This window comes from Silurus meridionalis, chromosome 10, assembly GCF_014805685.1.
Source record: "Silurus meridionalis isolate SWU-2019-XX chromosome 10, ASM1480568v1, whole genome shotgun sequence".
Classification (NCBI taxonomy): domain Eukaryota; kingdom Metazoa; phylum Chordata; class Actinopteri; order Siluriformes; family Siluridae; genus Silurus; species Silurus meridionalis.
Genome location: NC_060893.1, coordinates 16,535,364 through 16,556,732, shown reverse-complemented (window position 1 = coordinate 16,556,732; position 21,369 = coordinate 16,535,364). Strand labels below are relative to the sequence as shown.

Below are 21,369 nucleotides of genomic sequence, written 5' to 3'. Positions count from 1 at the left end.
AAGCCCTGTTTAATGGTGGAAAAGCATAGGAGATGATTTTGTGGGAGATTAAATGCCCCTGCAGTTTATAACATATTCCAGTGGCCTAGGGTTTAAGTCTAATGTGAAGGGGGAAGGGTGTGTGTGTGTGTGTGTGTGTGTGTGTGTGTGTGTGTGTGTGTGTGTGTGTGTGTGTGTGAGAAGGAGAGAGAGAGAGAAATAGGACAAAATATGTTCTTTTTCTTATTCTCTCACAGTATGTTGCAAACAGTATAGAGCATAAACACTCTACAATTACAATGTACAATGTAGAAACCTTAGGGGGCTCTTCAATTATTGTTTTGGGGAAACCACTGTAAATGCATTAAATGTAATACAAAAAAAAAGAAAATATCTATCTATCTATCTATCTATCTATCTATCTATCTATCTATCTATCTATCTATCTATCTATCTATCTATCTATCTATCTATCTATCCTTTGTATGTGACTCTATTATGTGTACTGTGTTTCTGGATACATGCCATGTCTCCAAAAAATGTGAAATATGAATACATACATGTTTTGTAATTGTGCAGAGGACAGGTAAGTGTCATTTGGGTCCCAAAGTGTCACATGAACTTAATTTCTTTTTGTTCAATCTTATTTTCATGCTGTCCTCCTGCCTATCCTGCTGTGTTTGCCTTCCTGGTCCCCATTCAATTCCTGTCCCATGTACATGGCTCAATAAAGGTAAGAAATTATTTTATTTTTAAAATCATTATCTTCTTCTTCTTCTTCTTTTGGCTGCTTCCATTAGGGGTCACCACAGCGGATCATCCGTCTCCATACTACCCTGTCCTCTACATCTGCCTCTTTTACACCAACTACCTGCATGTCTTCTCTCACCACATCCATAAACCTCCTCCTTAGGCTTTCCTATTTTCCTCCTTCCTGGCAGCTTCATCCTCAGCATTCTCCTACCAGTATACCCCATGTCCCTCCTCTGCACATGTCCAAACCATCTCAATTGTGCCTCCCTCACCTTGTCTCCAAAACGTCCTACTGTCTTTAAGTTAGTGCCACTGTCTCTCAATCATACAGCATAACAGGTCTCACCACAGTCCTATAAACTTTTCCTTTTACTCTTGCAGATTCTTCACAATCACAAATCACTCCTGCCACTTTTCTCCATCCTCTCCATCCTGCCTGCACTCTTTTCTTCACTTCTCTAACACACTCTTCATTACTTTGCACTGTTGACCCCAGGTACTTAATCACCTTGAACCTGTCTGTCATTACTACTGCACACTTCACTGCTGTCACACTGTCCTCATACATGTGCTGCACCACCCTTACATACTTCTCTGCCTTCTCTGTCTTTTGTTTTTTTTTAAGGACTTTATTGTTTTTAAGGTGTTTTGAAGCTTTAACAAGGAAGTGGGTTGTATGTAATTATGTGGACCAAATGAACTATTGAACTTTTCTCAACTTTTTTTTACATTCTTTCTCAATTCAGAGGTATATTGCAATTTTTTCAACATGTTTATTTCTTCTGCTCTGAATTTATGCATTCAGTAGTATAGGGTCACTTTTGTGTGTACTCATGGAGCAGTGTTAAGGATCTTACTTAAAGATCCAAGATCCTTTTTTGCCAGCCCTCTGCTTTCTAAACAGTTATCTTGTCACACTGCCTAGCAATATTTTTTCTTCTAGAAGAATATAAGGGCATAATTTTCCATATTACTTATTATTGTAGCATAGTGTGGTGCTCTCACTTGGTTGGATCTTGATTGTTTTGTTTTGTTTTGTTTTCTTTGGTACATTGTACCAAACACAGGAGAGAAAGATTAACCTCCGCTCTGAGTGGCGCTGTTCGCTCACGTGGTGCTGAAAGTCTATCTCCGTTCACTCCAGCACCTGCTATTTCGCGCTATCATTTATGGCATGTTTTTTTCCTGCGGGTATTTTTATTGATCGTACCCAGGGTTTAAACAAACGTTTTTATGCAAATGATAAACGCAACGCAAACAAATTCTTCACTCAGTGTGTGTGTGTGTGTGTGTGTGTGTGTGTGTGTGTGTGTGTGTGTGTGTGTGTGTGTTTGTGTGCCGTGCATGTTGTGCGCCGCACCCTGGTGCTGCACTGCACCCTGTCTGTCTCGTGCACATACAAAGCACGGTGTTGTTTTTGGTTTACACCACAAGGCGGCCCCAAAAATACCTGATCCACTAGCAGACATGATTACTTAATTATAATTATAATAAATTATTATTATTATTATTATTATTATTATTATTATTGTTGTTGTTGTTACTGTTATTATATGTATACATACATACATACCTCCACTCACCACCACTTTATTAGGTACACCTTACTAGTACTGGGTTGGACCCCCTTTTTCCTTCAGAACTGCCTTAATCCTTCATGGCATAGATTCAACAAGGTACTGGAAACATTCCTCAGAGATTTTGGTCCATATTGACATGATGGCATCACGCAGTTGCTGCAGATTTGTCGGCTGCACATCCATGATGCGAATCTCCCGTTCCACCACATCCCAAAGGTGCTCTATTGGATTGAGATCTGGTGACTGTGGAGGCTATTTGAGTACTCAGTGAACTCATTGTCATGTTCAAGAAACCAGTCTGAGATGATTTGCGCTTTATGACATGGCGCGTTATCCTGCTGGAAGTAGCCATCAGAAGATGGGTACACTGTGGTCATAAAGGGATAGACATGGTCAGCAATAATACTCAGGTAGGCTGTGGCATTGACACAATGCTTAATTGGTACTAATGGGCCCAAAGTGTGCCAAGAAAATATCCCCCAGACCATTACACCACCACCACCAGCCTGAACCGTTGATACAAGGCAGGATGGATTCATGCTTTCATGTTGTTGATGCCAAATTCTGACCCTACCATCCAAATGTTGCAGCAGAAATCGAGACTCATCAGACCAGGCAATGTTTTTCCAATCTTCTATTGTCCAATTTTGTTGAGCCTGTGCGAATTGTAGCCTCAGTTTCCTGTTCTTAGCTGTCAGGAGTGGCACCCGGTGTGGTCTTCTGCTGCTGTAGGTTCAAGGTAGCCTCAAGGTTCGACTTGTTGTGCGTTCAGAGATGCTCTTCTGCATACCTCGGTTGTAACGAGTGGTTATTTGAGTTACTGATGCCTTTCTATCAGCTCGAACCAGTTTGGCCATTCTCCTCTGACCTCTGCCATCAACAAGGCATTTGCGCCCACAAAACTGCTGCTCACTGGATATTTTCTCTTTTTCGGACCATTCTCTGTAAACCCTAGAGATGGTTGTGCGTGAAAATCCCAGTAGATCAGCAGTTTCTGAAATACTCAGACCAGCCTGTCTGGCACCAACAACCATGCCACGTTCAAAGTAACTTAAATCACCTTTCTTCCCCATTCTGACACTCAGTTTGAACTGCAGCAAATCATCTTGACCATGTCTACATGTCTAAATGCATTGATTTGCTGCCATGTGATTGGCAAATTGGAAATTTGCGTTAACGAGCAGTTGGACATGTGTACCTAATAAAGTGGCCGGTGAATGTGTGTGTGTGTGTGTGTGTGTGTGTGTGTGTGTGTGTGTGTGTGTGCATGTGTGTGCGTGTGTGTGTGCGCGTGTGTGTGTGTGTGTGTGTGTGTGTGTGTGTGTGTGTATGTATATATATATATAAATATATATATATATATATATATATATATATATATATATATATATATATATATATATATATATATATATATATATATGTATGTATGTATATGTATGTATATATATATATATATATATATATATATATATATATATATATATATACACATAAATACAGAATCTCACAAAAGTAAGTACATCCCTCACATTTCAGCAACCATTTTATTATTATGTACAGCAGTACAGATTTACTGTCCTCTAAAAATAAATCAACATACAGCAATTATTGTCTAAAAAACTGCCAACAAAAGTGAGTACACCCTATGTGAACATGTTAAAACTGAGTCCAAAGAGTCAATATTTTGTGTGAGCACCAGTGTTATGTAGCACTGCCTTAATCCTCCTGATCAGGGAATTCACCAGAGCTGCACAAGTTGTTGCTGGGATCCTCTTCCACTCCTCTATAATTAATATCACAAAGCTGCTGGATGTTAGACACATAATGTTTCTCTACCTTCCGCTTGTGGATGCTCAAACCCAAAAGGGTTCAGGTTATAGAGACATACTTGGCCACTCCATCACCTTTACCTTCAGCTTCCTCTGCAAGACAGTTGTCATCTTGCTGGTGTGTTTGTTGTCATTATTATGTTGCCAAACTGCTGCTTGGCCCAGTTTCTGAAAGGAAGGCATCATGTTCTGCTTCAGAATGTCACCGTACATGTTGAAATTCATGTTTCCCTCAATGAACCGAAGCTCCCCAGTACCAGCAGTACTCATTCAGCCCCAGACCATGATGCTACCACAACCATGCTTGACTGTTGGCAAGATACAATTTTCTTGGCACTTCTCACCAGGGTGTCACCACACATGCTGAACACCATCTGAGCCGAACAAATTCATCCTAGCCTAATCAGAAAACAGGACATGGATTCAGTAATTCATGCTCTTGGACATGTTGTCTTCAGCAAACTAGTTGTGGGCTTTCTTGTCAGACAGCTTTAGAAGAGGCCTGAGACGACGGCCAGCAAACTGACTTGTTGCTGTGTGCAGCGAATGGTCTGAGCTCTGACAAGCAGACTTTCCACTTCTGCTAACTCTAAATCAATGCTGCAACACTCATGCATCTGTTTTTTGAAGCCAGCTGCTGCACCTGATACACAGCACAACCCTTGCGAGGCTTGTTGACAAGTTTAACCTGTGTTGGAAAACCTTAGTATGACCCTGGCCACTGTACTGTAACAGTTTTAGGGTGTTACAGATTTTCTCTTAGCCTCGGCCATCTTTGTGGAGAGCAACAATTCTAATTCTCAAATACTCTTTGCCATGAGGTGCCATGTTGAACATCCAGTGGTCAGTATGAGGGAATTGAACTCAAATCACCAATTTTTAACTGCTCTAATACAAGATACCCAAATATGTATTGTCCTGTCAAGAAGACAAAAACATGAACATAATGAATAGAACATGTGGCTTTGCATGGTTAAACTACACACTGCTGCTATCACTTAGGGTGTACTCACTTTTGTTGCCAGTTATTTAGAAAATAATGGCTGTATGTATATTTTTGAAGGACAGTAAATCTATACTGATTTTTATATATATATATATTATATATATATATATATATATATATATATATATATATATATATATATATATATATATATATATATATGCTGAATAAAGTGCAAAAGGCAATGCGCAAAGTAATAATAAAATAATAAAATTAGAGTTAACATAAAAGTAATAAAATATAGCAATATCACAACAGAAAAATTTAAATAAAGAACTAAAACAGAAGAAAAAAAAAGTGAGCATAAAAACACAAGAAATAAAATAAACCTTAAGAAGCTGAAGTCTAAGTATACACTCTACTACAGTACAAAGTGGTGTATATATATATATATATATATATATATATATATATATATATATATATATATATATATATATATTTTTTTTTTTTCTGTTTTTACTCTCTCTGCTTGAATAATATTATTTAGTTCCCATTGTGCCACCAAAAGAGCTCTGGCCCAATAAGGCATGGAAAGCCTGCTTTATCAAGGCTTTTTTTATGGCTCCTTGGTCCAGTTCCAATGTCCATTTGCCCATTGTTAGCACTGTTGTTGGTGAACAGATTTCAGCATGGGCAATCTAACAGGTCTGGCCTTACATTTCAGGTCTGCCCAATAATTTTAATAGGGGTTCGATAAAGTATTTTGATTCTGCTAACGATTCTGACATATCCCCTTATTCAATGCTCTCTGGGTTCTGACACTGTGTTCTTTTCATAGTCAGCATTTTTTTAGCAAATTGTGCTGACAGTAGCCCTAATGTGAGACCTCGGACAGGCTTATCTTTGCTCCACATGTTCAGCAGTGAGATTTAGATGCCAATGACAATGGTCCTTTTTGGACAATTTTGGTAGGAACTAACCAGTGAGTAGAGGAACACCCTACATAACAATGTGTAGAAAAATTTGAATTAAATGAATGTATTGTATATATTTGCATTATATAACTTCATATATTAGTGTTGGATCAGAACATAGTATTAGTTTAATAAAGCAAGTTATGCTTGGGTTTTGTCTATAAAGTATGTCAGTTAATGCAGTATTTTATCCTTTAGTTTGTTAAGTAAAATACCTTATAGCACCATAGGGTTCCCACTTATAATAATTTCAGAAAGCTCAAACTATTAAAGATCCAAAGGGAAAATATGACATAGTATGTTATTCTTTACATCGTTGCAGATCTTGATTTGTTTTCTTCATTGATCATTGGTCAGATTTAAATTGAAGTATTCCATGATTTGGACATCAAATTGACGCATCTATACAAGTACAGCTGAGAGCATGGATTTGGTTTCTATTTAACAGATTGACCCCCTTATCTTCCTAAAAGCTCCTGCCAGATGCTCTTGAGCTATAAACTGTGTCTAAAGTTGTAAGTAGTATTTCAGAGCAGATGTAAAACAAAATCATTTCAATATGAGAATATACATACATTGATGAATGCTTCCTTGAATGTTGCTTGTATACTCACTGTAGAAGTTTTATCAAGCAACTGTGAATATTTTCTGAAGATCAAGTTTTATATCCATCTAATTAGCCATATGTCACTCTTTGAATTATGTCATAATAGTTTCAATGTATTTACACAGGACACTTTGGCCTATTAGTAATATGAGCCGAAAAATAGTTGTACTTCTCCTTTTTTCTCAAAATTGATTGCACATTTCTAGTGTAACTTATGGCAAAGTGTGCATGATTTACCTTTTATTAGCTTTTAGGTACAATAGTCATCCTTAGTCCAATTATGAGCCATAAATTATTATACCTATGTTATTTATTTATGGAAAAAGATACAGTTTTTCCCTAGTGAACGTATTTAGACTATAAAGATTTACAGATGTCTGTATGTTCTTTGAATGGGTGCTTGTCTTAGTGGAAGTTTGAATTCCTGATTTCCAAATGAAAATTTTTAGAAAGCATAAATATAATCACGGCCTTTGCAAACTTTGTAAATAAAAAAACGTCGAGCTGATTAAGGAACAGCGCCGTCCGGTGGGTAACTGTTCACTTTGCAACAGTGGCAATAAACTTGTGGAGTGGGTTATAACCCTGGATGTGTTTTGGCCTCCACTCTTTTAGTGACGTATATAACAACAAACAAATACATGACACAAAATCACATAAAATATGCTAAATAAAATTTAAGTCGAGTCAAAACACAAAGTGCTAAAAAGTTTTGTGGCTCCCAAAAGCGTGCTTGTGTGTGTGTGTGTGTGTGTGTGTGTGTGTGTGTGTGTAGCCTCACTCTCAACCAATCCAAATGGGACCTTTGTGGCCAAGGCTCCTCCCCTGTGCGCGCGCTGGAGAGGCCCCAGTCAGCGCGCAGAGGTTTGGGAGACGGTCGGATGGAGTTTTGCGTGTTTTTTTCTTTTTCTTTTCTATAATTTCCCTAAACGCGTCTGGGTGCCATGGATTGTTTAAGTCGCTCAAGTTTTCTCGCGGGCAAAAGGATTACGTTTCGAACGCCATGAAGGATTAATATTTGACGACAAATATGGTTTGATTAAGAGGAAACTTTTGACTAGACCCGTGTGAGCTCGTGATGGAGCGGAGAAAGAGGAGCCGCTGCTCGGAATGGCACGCGCTCTGGCTCGTCCTCTCCACCCTCAGCTGCCTTTCATGCGCGTCAGCAGAGCTCCGCTATTCCGTGGCCGAAGAGCAACAACCGGGCTCTTTAGTCGGGAACATAGCGAAAGACTTGGGGCTCACGGTTCAGAAGATTAGTGAAAGGGAAATGGTCGTTTATCCAGACCCCAGCGCTCAGAATTTTGAGATAAACTCAGTAAGCGGTGCCTTAGTCATTAAAGAGACCATCGACAGGGAGCGCATGTGTGGGCTGAGTTTAACATGTTCTTTACACCTTAAAATAGTTCTCCACAATCCTTTAGAGATGAAGCGCGTCGTTGTAGACGTTGTTGATGTAAACGACAACTCGCCGCAGTTTCCGGCTCGTAACTCGTCGCTGGAGGTCTCGGAAGCGGCCGCGCCGGGAACCCGGTTCCGGCTGGAGAGCGCGCGCGACCCCGACGTGGGCGTTAACTCGCTGCGGACTTACCGACTCGAGCCGAACCACTTCTTCTCGTTGAACGTCGAGACGAAAAGCGACGACAGTAAGGTTCCCGAGCTTGTGCTGGAGAAGGCTCTGGACCGCGAGACGCGCGCCGGCTTTCGTCTCCTGCTCACGGCGGTGGACGGCGGACAGCCGGAGAAATCCGGAACCACACTGCTGCTGATCACCGTTTTGGATGTGAACGACAACGCGCCCGTTTTCGCCGAGCCTGTGAAACTGGTTAGCCTTTTGGAGAACTCCCCAATTGGCACTGTTGTGGCTAAATTAAACGCCACTGATTTAGACTCGGGGACGAACGGAGATATCTCTTTTTTATTCAGCAAATACACACCAGAGAGGATTCTCAAGGTTTTTGATGTGGATGCGAAAACAGGAGAACTTCGGGTTATAGGCGAAGTGGATTATGAACAGGCGAATGTATATGACATCACTATTCAGGCAAGGGACGGGGGATCTCCTGCCATGGAGGGTTCATGTCACATCAAAGTGGAAATATTGGATGTGAACGATAACAGGCCGGAAGTGACGTTAACATCCCTCACTAGTCCAATCAGCGAGGATGCACCGACAGGCACGGTCATTGCTTTGATCAGTGCAAAGGACTTAGATTCAGGGAAAAATGGAGAGGTGACATTAAAAGTTTCTCCTGGACTGCCGTTTAAACTGAAATCTGCTTTTGGAGAGCATTACACCCTCGTTACAGATGGCCCTTTGGACAGAGAAACCACCCCCGATTACACAATTGTTTTGACTGTCACGGATGCTGGTTCTCCTCCATTGTCCTCCACAAAGACTTTTGTAGTCAGTCTTTCTGATGTGAATGATAATGCTCCAGTATTCTCACAGCCATATTACTCTGTTGACATTGTGGAGAATAATGCCCCCAGTACCTCCTTAGTGACAATGTCAGCCTCTGACCCAGACTTAGGTGATAATGCCCGTCTGACATACTCCATCTTGTCCTCTACAATCCATGGCAGCCCTGTCTCCTCTTATGTCTATATCAACCCAGAGAATGGCAATATCTTTACCATGCGTGCATTGGACTATGAGCAGATGAATGCATTTAAGATTGAAGTACAGGTGCAGGACAGCGGAGTCCCGCCACGTAGCTCTAATATCACTGTACATGTTTTCGTCATCGACCAAAATGACAATCCGCCCATCATACTTTATCCTGCTAACTCTGGTGACTCTGGCCTCCAGCTCACCATGCCCCGCTCTGCCCCTGTCGGCCATCTTGTGAGTAAGATAGTTGGTTATGACCCTGATAGTGGGCACAACGCATGGCTATTCTACAGTATTGCACCCGGCAAGGATTCAGAATTTTTCCGTATTGGAGTGCACACAGGTGAGCTTCGGACTTCAAGGAAACTGACTGAGGTTGAGGCAGGGAGCCATGATCGCTTATCATACAGCTTTGTGGTAGTTGTTCAGGACAATGGACAGCCTAACCAGTCCACCAGTGCTTCTGTCACCATTACCATAGAGGAGAAGAGTGTAGACCCAGATGTAGATAATAGTAAAACATCATCTCGTAAAACAGGTGGAATTCCAGACATAAGCCTGTACCTCATAATATCACTGGGCTGTGTGACTCTAGTATTTCTTGTGACCATTGTGGTGCTGCTTGTGCGGTGCCTTAGAAGCAAAGATGACCTGACCTGCTGCTACTCCAGGAAAGGCTTCCGTTCACGCCATGGCTACCAGCAGCGTTCCCATAAGGACCTTCACCTCCAGCTGAACACAGATGGGCCCATTCGGTACATGGAGGTGGTGGGGGGGCCCCAGGATCCCCACACACGCACATACAGGCCTTGTTACTCCACACTTTCCAGCAGGAGCGACTTTGTGTTTGTTAAGACTCCTCTACTGAGCCATAACAACACGTTAAACATGACTCTTACCCGGAAGCACTTATTAAACTCAGCTAATGAGGTGAGAGCTCAGCTTGGCACAGAAGCTGACAACATTTAAAATTCCTAATATCTCTGTCTTGCTGTTGCTCCATGATTGAGGCAGATTTCAAACCATATCATAATCAAAAAATGTTTTATTGATTGTTTTTTTTTGTAAATACCGAGTGGTATTTTTCATGATCCTATACATTTTCATAATTAGCTCTAGGAATTTCAGGCTTTCTAGAAAACCAGGATATTTTTACATCAGAAATTGTACACACTTTAAAGCAAAGAAGAATTAATAAACCCAAATGTGAGATAATTTGAGACAAAATCTGTGCTGAATTTATTATAATTAGACATTCTTAATAAAGAACAGAAAAGCCAATTGTCCTGTCAGAATAAACATAAAGGGAAAGAATAAATAGAAAGAGAAAAGTTGTAGGAGATTAAAAAAGGCTAGCAGATGAAGAAAAGGACATGGCAGACAGAAATTATGTTTGAGATGAGAAGGACAAATGGAGATTGGTAAATGAAGAAGGAGAGAAGGACATAGTGGTGAGATGTCTGTCTGTCTGAAAAAGAAATTGGTGGATGAAAACAGGATTCCAGAGGTCATCCTGTGACCTAGGATTTCCTGTTGCGGTGGAGGTCAGTGATTGGTTCCATACCTTAATGTGATATGACCTTCAGTAATGTGCCTGTGTGTCACCCAGGGGAAATCCCAAAATGAATTTCCAAAGTAAGCAGGATTCAGACCACAATGCGATTTAAATGTAGACATTCAGCTAAACACAATGTGTATAATAACAGTGTGTTTATTGTATGTAGGAAATGATGAGACTAAGAGGAGAAGAAGCATTTGAACAAAGTCCCCCGTCTTCCTTTTGTAATCATTATTTTAGTACTTTTTACTCTATTCTTTTTGTTCTACTGTGGACTGAAAGCTTTTTTAGCATTCAGAATATATGTAAGGTGACAAGCTTTTGGGCCTCAGAACAATGTTATTTATAACTGCTGTATGTCGAAGCTGGACTTTGTTTAATTCCTTTTCTTTGTATAATGTTTTTAATGTTTTCTAAGGGGAATAGGAGAGATTTCCCGTTCATTCTTTCATTCTTTTGATCCACCAGTATTTCCCTTGTGTGTTGTCTGTATGTCCTCTGGCAGTGCTTTTGGCCCTCAGGTCATGAAGACACCATCTGGGTCCTCTGGCACGACACGTGCGATTTGTGGGTTTTGTGTTTTGCTGGGAGGTCATGTGGGCTACAATATCGACAGAAGGATGGGGTGTTATCTCAGACCTCAAAAATGGAGTCAGAGATAGGGAAGTTTCAGCCATGCGCATGGTTTTGGAAGAGTCATAGTCTAAAATATGAAACAGTTCTACTACTGCTGTCTGTTGTTACTTACTGGGTTTGTTTTTTCCCAGGTTGAGCCATCATCATGTAAAGAACAGTATAGATTTCCTTTCTTGTACGATCCTGTGAATCGTAATAGCCAATTGTCCTTTTGTGGTTCCTGGCAGCCATTTCCTCTTTTACTTCATCCTTGCCGTGTGTTTTCCTGCTGAGCTTCCTGCTCACTTAAGGCAGCCATTTTACTGTCACCTCTGTTTAGATGGTAGTGTTCTGATCAAGTTTAGTGTGTATGTAGGTGTAAGCCTGCTTACATGTGTAACGTATCTATCTTATCTCTAGTTGCAATGTAGAGGCAATCAAAAAGTTCATTTATATGCAATCTTGTTTACAACAGTAACTTAATTAAATGTATTATTAGTTTTACTGATCTGGTGCATTTTATTTAGCTCACTTTTTAAAATCGTATACATCGGATAAATACTTTACTTCAAAAATGTTACGACGATAACATCATTCACCTTCTAACATCAAATTCTAAACAGTACCTTCACTTAGGTGAGCTGTAGATGCTGATTGTTGTTGTAATTTTCCTTCAGTGCAGTCTGCATTCAAATGTAACAGCTTTCAAATTGCTTACAGCTGTTAAGTTGTGTATAAAAAACATTAGCTATAGTGATTACAGAATCGTTGCGGGCTTATTTTGTTTCTACGTTGCTTAAGAAAAACATGCGAAAAAATTACTAAACAGAACAGAATTGTCCATAATGTCCACTCCTCAGAAAATGTCTGTCCAGGGTTTAGGTAAGAGGAGCATCCTCAGTGGTGTAGAGAATGAGTTAGCGATTTGTCTTTCATGAGCTCAGTAAGAGGATGTGTGTATAATGCAGAGAAGCAGCTGTTTTCCATGCGTTCCTTCTGTAGAGCCTTGGCGGGAAGCCTAAACATGTATCCGGTTTCAGTGCAGTGGCACACAAAGTGTTAAGTTCCAGTTGAACTTTGTAGTTGCATTTTAATGTCATTTTATTCATGGTCGTACATTAGTCACCAGCTCAGTAGCATTATGGACGTGAACTGGTCTGGTATTTTCCCAACAAGCACTTTACTTTACTTATTGTTAATATATCTCTGGAGAATTTTAAAATGATGCACTCTGCCACCCAACTTTTTACCCAACATCCCTTGTGAGTCGTCTGGCAGGTGGCTGTGAGCTGTTATCCCCAGTTGTTGTAATAATCTCACATACCTCGGTAAAAAAACAGTAAGCCCAGAAGAACTGAATGCTTTTACTTTAGGTTAACCTCATGTTGGAAATTTTCTACAGGTTATGTAAGACAGAGTGCTACTTTAATAGCATGCATGCCAGGCATGGGCCACGGCTGGGCCACTGTGTGTGTGGCACTGAAACCACAGCCCATTAACATTTAAGTTCCTGGTCATTGTGGCTAAACAGATGTCTTATGTGGTCATTAGTTACTATATTTATTAGTTATCAGCTCTGCTTTATGTTATGTCTGTCTGAGGCTGTCAAAAGCAAATGTAATGTTCAGAATAGGCAAATACCTTATATATTTTACATATTTAAAAGCAAATAAAATCCACATGGAAATATTTAACTTTTAGTGTGTGGAAACACATTTTCAAAACCATTGGCTATGTGGTAGAATTTTATTGTGTGTGTGTGTGTGTGTGTGTGTGTGTGTGTCTGTGTGTGAGTGAGTGTGTGTATATATATAAACCTTTCTTAAGAAGCATATAAGTAATTAATTGTTTGATTAATTGAAATCGTAGTCCAGGACTCAAGAAATGTAAGAGCCTCCCCAAAGCCTCTACTTGAAATGTGTTGTATGACTGTTCTTGTGCGCCAGAGCAGCTCTGAATCTGCACAGTAAACATTGCTGTGTTGGAATGTTGGACTTCAAGGTGCGCATTGTGAAACACAAAAATGATTTCAATCTTCTTCATTTTCCATTCCTATTTTTCATTTGAAAACTGAAAGTGAGAAGAAAGAGGAAACGCATAAGGAGATAACAAAATAGCTCAGAGATGGAGGGAAGAGGAAAAAGGAATAAGAAGACTAAAAATAAATGAAGAGTGTAGACTTGCAGTTTCTGTCTCGTTGTGTGCTTTGGGTTTTTCCCCCCAGCCTTCATTTTTTCCCCCCTTTCATTCTCCTCCAACTCCTGCTGTCTCACTCAGAGCAACTTGGTCTACAGATCAGTGTGCATGCTGACGTGTGAGCTGCCTCTTCCTGCATAACTTTCCCCATTACTGCCTTTGGTTTCAGCACACACACTCAAACTGGGATATACAGAAGTGACTTGCACACAGTCTGACCTTCAAAGAGAAATTAACAATCCAGGTCAAAGATGTTGTTTTGTACACATTTAGAAAGAGAGGATATTTAGACTAATAATATAAAGATCTCGTGTATGCATTGGGTTTGTGACCTTTATGAAACTGCACCTGCGTGTATTTCATATTTTATTGTTTTGTTTTAGTGTACACGTCCACATATACAGTGTCATGTACACATACAATATTACTTTAACAGTGTAGTTTTCACTGTGCAGAGTTTTAGTCGCGGGGCTGTGAACAATGTTTTTAGTTTTTAGTTGACATCGAGTGTGTGTGTGTGTGTGTGTGTGTGTGTGTGTGTGTGTGTGTGTGTGTGTGTGTGTGTGTGTTAGGGGTGTACTACATTGTAGTTTTAAATGCTCATGTGTTTTATATATGTAAAATGTGTAGATGTCATTTCATTTGACAGCACAGAACTTTAAACTTCCACTCTTCTTCTAAATCTTTAGGAACGCACATTGCTGAATAAAATGTTTAATTTACTATAACAATTAATTATCTCAGCCATTCAAATAATTTCGAGACAAAATGTTTTACCATCAACATATCATTTTCATTTCCAAAGATATAGTCTGTATATTAACATGCTAATATTTTATCAATATAAACTTGCAAATCTTTGAAACAAAATGCTGGTCCTGATACATACATGTAATGCTAAATATGAATAAAAGTAGACCTACAATAGAATTAATAATTGAGGAGATAAATGATAATTTTATAACTGAATGCAGCTTACAAATTTTTACTTTTTGAAAATAAAAAAAAGCAAAGATTGCAGTCATGATAAATTTTGATTAACTACACAGCAATTGGGTCATGACTGTCCAGTTTGCTTCTTGCCCGCTGAGTATGTCCTTTCCATTCAACCTGAGAACAATGGTGGCTTTGTCTCCTAGCTGATGTTTCATAGAGTCAATCATTTAGCACTACTGCTTGTTCCAGAAACAGTCCTGGATTGAGTTGAAGACTCACAGCATGTACTACCCATAGCTCGTAGCTGTTTTTTTCTTTTAGTTTGAAACGGTTTAAGTGCTGAGAGGCTTTTAAAGCACTTATTTTAGAACATGAGGGTTTCTGTCATTTTGAGCTTCTGTGTGTAAATGTAGTGACAACAGCTTTGGTAGACAAACACACACAATGCGATGGACTCTTCTATGTCTCTTGATAAATGAGTAAAACAAACTAAATTATTGGTCCTTCCAGATCAGTTCAAGCTGACCCTGTAGTTAATTATATAGAAATGCATTCAGAATGTATGTTATGCATCAGTATTCGATGTCTGTGCCATCTGTGAGTTATAATGTGACCTTACCTGTGGCCCTGCAGGTGCACAGTTCAGCCCTGTCACTACACTATATATGTCCCAGGAACCCTGTGCACTGACTGTGTATCAGTACATAACTTGAACTACATGCCATTTAATGGCTGAAACTGACAGATGTACATGTATAAAGTCTTCAGGGTTAAAACTGTTTTTTTTTTTTTTTTTTTCTTCCTCCCTGCAGCAAAAACCCCCCAATGCTGACTGGCGTTTCAACCAGAACCAGAGACCCGGACCCAGTGGGTGAGTTAAAGCACAGATTTGCATATTAGAAAAATGTTGTATAACTGAGTATTTGTATAATTTCAGTTATACACACACAAGTATTTGATGTCCCATATTTGCATTGCATTAATACACACTCATATATAGCAGGATTATTTATGGGTATTTTATTCTCAATCTTTCAGTTTGTTAAATGTATAAACATTCAGAGCTGTAAATAAATACATTTGGTTTAAAGTAGTTTAGGGGTGGGGTGTGTGTGTGTGTGTGTGTGTGTGTGTGTGTGTGTGTGTGTGTGTGTGTGTGTGTGTGTTGGATGATATCACAGAGGGCACTGTTTGAAATTAGGAGAGAAGTATTGTGGCCTAGATGCAAACTAAATGCATAAATGTGAAGTCAATACCACCCTATTTTGTGATGCATTAAATGTTCATGCATTCAATTATGGTCTCATCAATAGACGCATCTAAACTTAAAAAAATAATATAAAAATAGGTACACAAAGAGAAAGAAAAATCCCGTATCTCGAATCCGTCACATAACCAACACAACAGAAATGAAGGCAAAAATGAAATCAATGTTTGCACTTTGGATAAAGACATGCCTGAATAGAAGCGCAGGTCGATCACCAACACATAACAAGACACAAAATATACATAAACACATAACATAGGTTTAATATGGTGAAATATACAGTATGCTGTAAGAATAAAAATAAAAATTAGTATTTCAAAATGGAAGTACTAAACTGTGTTGAAATTGTGTGAAAATTGACTGAGATGTGAAATGTGTTTAAAGGTAAGAAAGTATAGTCAAGTATAGTATAAAGAAAAAAAAAAGCAGTGTTGTGGTGCTTGTAGTCATAATAATGGCGCATCTGTGGCTACAGCTATAATTGACTGTGGCAAAGGCGAGAGCGCCAGCAGGAAAACTCCCTTCTTATGCCACTGTCAGTAACTTAGTTTTCTTGTATGAAGGCCCTCAGGACCAAAGGCATTCATCCCCTGTCTCATGCCAAGCAGCTCTGGTCCTTACACTGCACCAGATTCCCAAAAGACATTACATAACACATTCCTCCCTGAGAAAAAGCCATTTGGAAGACATTAAAGCTTTTTTTCCCCCCACTCATTTTAAACATCAGCTCCACATGTACAACAGTGGAACGACTTAAACTGCTCTGCTGCCATTCAAGGTTGTTTATAGAATTATCAAAGAAAGAAAGTGCACATTTATGTTTTGTTTAGTGAATCAGAAAGCTAGGAGATGGGATTAAAAAGAAGACTTTGCTTCACTACAGATTTCTCTCTCACTCTCTTTCTCACTGGATACTGGATATGTATTAAACTATTATCTTTCACTTATTGATTCAAATGATGCATCAATGGTCTTTATTTCAGTCACCACAAGCTCAGATCTGCCTTTTTAAGATCAGCGTCACCCCACAAGCCAAGGTACAGGGGAATAGCACAATGGTGTGTGCTCATAGACTTAGATCCCATGTAGTTGTTCCTTATTAGCTGTCTATCCTCAGAATGTGATCCTGTAGTATTTTCAGCTCTTTATAAGCATGCCACTGGCTTTGCTGCTTGCTATTTAGACGCTTTATCTTGCCAGATAAGGGAACTAGTTTGCCGTGGTGATTTGGAGTAGGTGAGTCTTATTAGTAATGGTGTAAATAACGTGAAAGAGACTTTTTCACAATGAATAAATGTTTTATTTACCCTCTGGAAATCTTTCCTAAAAGTGTTTTGATGGATGCCACAAGGGCCCACACAATCTTAATGGAATCATTTCAGCACTCAGTGAGCTTTACTTTTGGTGGAGCTTTGAAGGTGTCATTAAATGCCCATATTTTAATTAATCAAGTTACATATATCTTTAGCAAAACTTTTTTAACTGCTACGTGAATTTGTAGTTATGCTTGGCCTATATTTTTTCCCCAAACCCCTTCCATAGTGTGTATGTCGATCAAAAAACATTGTTTTTGTTTTGTGTGTGGTTGGTTTAAATTTCTCTTGCTCTGAACTTGAATCCACAATCTATAGCCTTTACCACAGGAAGTGCTTATCCAACCACAGGATATGATAATGCTGACCAAGGGAAACACTATTTCCCCTCATAAGAGCGCTACGCTAATTAGAAACAAACGAAGCATCTTATTTTCCCCAACAGACAAAATAAATGTGTGATAATTAAGCATGATGAGTCATCTGTCCCAAACTTGGATATGAAGCTGCTTCTTGTTATTTTGAGCCTATGCAGTGTTTTTGATTTTAGTCTTATTGTCGAAGTTCGAGAATAAGGTCTGTTTTATTTGACACTGCAGTTTAGCATGTGTGCATGGTCTGGGCAAGACGGTTTCCTGTGAGCAGTTTCTGTCCTCATGTCGAGGTTTCTTATTTCTTCTTTCCTCTTCTCTCTCACTTCCCACTTTCCACTCCTCTCTTCTCCAGTCTTCAATCCAGAATCTTCTCTTGTGGCCCATTTGTCTCTCATTTTCCTTAAGCACTGTAATTTTTTTTCAATGCCTTGAACTTTTAAACTTTTATTATATTACTAAATATTTGCATTATTTCACTGTTCTTTTTATTACTCTCATAGTCTCACCATTTTCTCAGCCCTTGTTAAAATCTTCTTATTCTAGTCAATGTCATGACATCAGATTCCCAGAGAGTGTAATGCACTTTGGGTTGATATAAAGCAGAAAGTGAGACCCCATTAGTTCCAGGCAGGTGTGAGAGGTGCTGGTTATAGTGCTGTAATATACATGATTTCATGCTCAGATCATAATACACAATTTCCTCCTTAGCATTTCTGATGAAACCTTAAATATACTCAAACAAATGACAAATCTTAGGTGCTTCTTCAAGTTCCTTCTTCCAAGTCAATGTTAAAATATACATTTTCTCCCAACTAATTTCTTTTTCTACTCGCCTGTTTGTTTGTGTACAGCAATTATTAAATAAGTGAAAGAAGCTACTGTGCCACCGGTATTGCTGTGGATTTTAAGAGCTGTTTGCTCTCTATTTATGTCATTAATTAAAGCTTTCTCTTTTCCTTTGTAAATCCTAAATTGTGTCAAAGTCTGTCTGGTTTGCGTTGAAGCTGCATGGGTGCTTTAATCAGTTCAATGTTTAAAGCTGAGAGATTCTGTACATAAGGTAGTGACAGTAAAGAAAACTAGCCTAAAGTGAGTTATTTCCTACAAAACATTAAAAGAACTATAAATGAAGACTGACGACTGAAGATTATGATTTTGTAATCCTCATATGTGTGTATCTAATGAGGTGAGTGTTACAGAGACCTGGCTGACTCCTAAATTTGTTCTCTATAGATGCAAATTGGGTTTAAAAAGCAAAGCTTTGAAGCTCAGCTCAGGCCAGATGGAAATGATCAGTGTTTGTGTTTTTTTTTGTGTGTGTGTGTGTGTGTGTGTGTGTGTGTGTGTGTGTGTGTGTGCCTGTGGAGGCTTGCTTTCATGCAGCTGCTACCTCTCTGTTCCTGGTCTCATTAACTTTTTAGTTTATGAAATGGTCAGAGTTTGTTTGTGTATGCATGATAGTTTTATTTTTTTAGTTTTTATTATGGTAGGATTCAGTGGTTTGGTCCAATCTGGTGAAGTGGTTATAATATGACTACCCTCCAACCATTTTAACACACACATTACAAATTATTGGTAGCAGATCTACCAAACCAAATGTGTAAATTTTTATGACTTATTTGGGAAACAATGAACACCAATGCACAAAAACCACAATGATTAATGATTTTGCAAGTGATTTTATTATTATTATTATTATTATTTAGTAGATTATTATCATTAGCTAAAATAGTTTAATTTGAGATAATTTATCAGCAATTTATCAAGACCTTTAACCCCATAGCTGCTTGGTTGTATGAATGAGATAAATGTACGTCTCTTTGGAAAAGGGCATCTGCCAAATGCCATAAATGTAAAACTGAGATCATAATACAAATGAGCATGTAACATATGAATGTCAGAAGATATGTTTTTGCATGTGTGTGTGTGTGAATGACTAAAAGATAGATAGTAGTAAAGAAACAAAAAATCTTTATTGTGCCCTATTTTGATCCTCTAGGCCATGATAGAGTGTCAGTCTTGTGACAGAACCAAAAAAGAAATAAATTATTAAAACGACCCATGAAGAGAGCAGGCATGTTCGGGGAAACAGTAGAACAAAATGGCTGCTGGATAATTCACTCCTCTTCCTCTCTCTGTCTCTCCCACAGAGCTGCTGCCACTCCAGAGGTTGCCATGGCAACCGGACCCTGGCCAAACCCCCCATCTGAGGCTGAACAGCTCCAGGCACTGATGGCTGCCGCAAATGGTGAGAACCACACCTCTAAATCTCTCTCACTCACACACACACACACACACACACACACACACACACACACACACACACACACACACATCTCGCACTCTCCATGTAATTTAATAGTAAATAACTAAACATTTGAAGTATTATACCATTTTAAGTATAGTAACTAAAATGACAAAACCTAGAAAACTTTTCAAAATGTTCACAGCTTGCTCTATACATTACCTTCTTAATTAAAATAATGACACATCTCTCCCTGTCTGTCCCCGCATGTCCCTCCCCCTCTGACATTTTGTTAGCTGGGGTGACAGCAGCTGCACAGGCTTGCTGATAATGCCTGCTCTGTGCTCATCAGTGCTGGTGTTTGTTTTTTTTTATGCTACTCAGACACACAATCCTATTTCTGTTCCTTACAGTCTTTCATTTTTGCATGGTTACAGATTAGTAGTAGCTACTTGTAAGATGCCAAAAGTTTTGTATAGATTACGCTCGTCTCTTAATACCATTGGTAAAAACAAATGCACAGGAAAATCAATCAAGTTATTATTAGTGCTAATTTGAACCCATCATGCTTTAAATACTAAATCATAAGCAAGGAATAAAAGTGGTCGCTAATTCATTATATCATATATTATATGGTAGCATGTCAAGTCCATAAATACAGATTCTAACAAAGGTTCTCATGTAGTATATCATGCAATCACCCTGAGTTTTAGTGTTCTGTCCTCACATTACATGCACGAATTACGAATTGATGAGCATATTTTGCTTTTATTTTCTTTGTATGTTTAACAAAAAAGCTGGTTGTGGAGTTCTGTATTAGTGCTTAGTACTTAGTAATAGCTTTGCAGAACATTAGTTTGCATGGATTTGGCATCGTTTGTACACACGCTCCTGATTCCTGGGACAAAAAAAAAAACATCTATCATCTTGAAGATGGTATGTCTACAAAAAAAAAAAGTTACCACCATCAACAAGATTACCAACTGAGCACTGTGTGCAGATCTGTGGATTGCTCACATGAACAACTCCATTTCTCAGTATCATACAAATAAATGGAAGTGCCTGCGGTGCAGATGTGCATTACAAATCATCAATATTTTGGTGTTTTTACAATAACATTGAGAGTTTTTCTACTATTGCTATTATCATATCTATGCATTGCCTTTAGCAATAAACCAAAGGCATTTGACACACACACAATGTATGTAGTGTGACACAAAAACACACAATGTTCTTTGTCACAGTGATAAGGAAGACTTAGAGACACATGTTAAACCCCGCCCCCACTTTTTGTACTATTATTATTATTGTGTTATTTCTGTCTCAAGACGTGATGGTCATAGTAGAAAATTAGACTGTAGAAGTACAATCATTAAGTGTTTTGTCGTAGCAGTACAGACTGCAGTAAGAAGTGCCAAGTAATGTGAGTCAGGAAGAAGGAGCAGCGATCATTATTTCCATTGTTATTGCCTCACTGTTCTCCTACAGAAAAGGCCAACAGAGTTTCCATGAACACAGTTCTGTGTGAGGACGACATGCGCTAGAGTGTGTCAGAGAGTGGAAAAGGGAGAGAGGAG

General features: G+C 38.9%; 1 protein-coding gene across 15 annotated transcripts in view; it reads left to right on the top strand.

The window, feature by feature from the left end:
* Positions 1–21,369, top strand: part of LOC124392413 (protocadherin gamma-A11-like) — a 145,865-nt gene that overhangs the window by 121,405 nt on the left and 3,091 nt on the right. For 7 of the 15 annotated variants that reach the window (XM_046859439.1, XM_046859434.1, XM_046859428.1 and 4 more), the window contains 3 exons: positions 15,406–15,464; positions 16,844–16,897; positions 19,698–19,795. In XM_046859439.1, the coding sequence (XP_046715395.1) occupies positions 15,406–15,464; positions 16,844–16,897; positions 19,698–19,795 (211 nt within the window). Of the gene's footprint in view, positions 1–7,502; positions 10,219–15,405; positions 15,465–16,843; positions 16,898–19,697; positions 19,796–21,369 lie in introns of those variants that run through there. The other 8 variants (XM_046859443.1, XM_046859442.1, XM_046859436.1 and 5 more) reach the window with 3 other exon arrangements.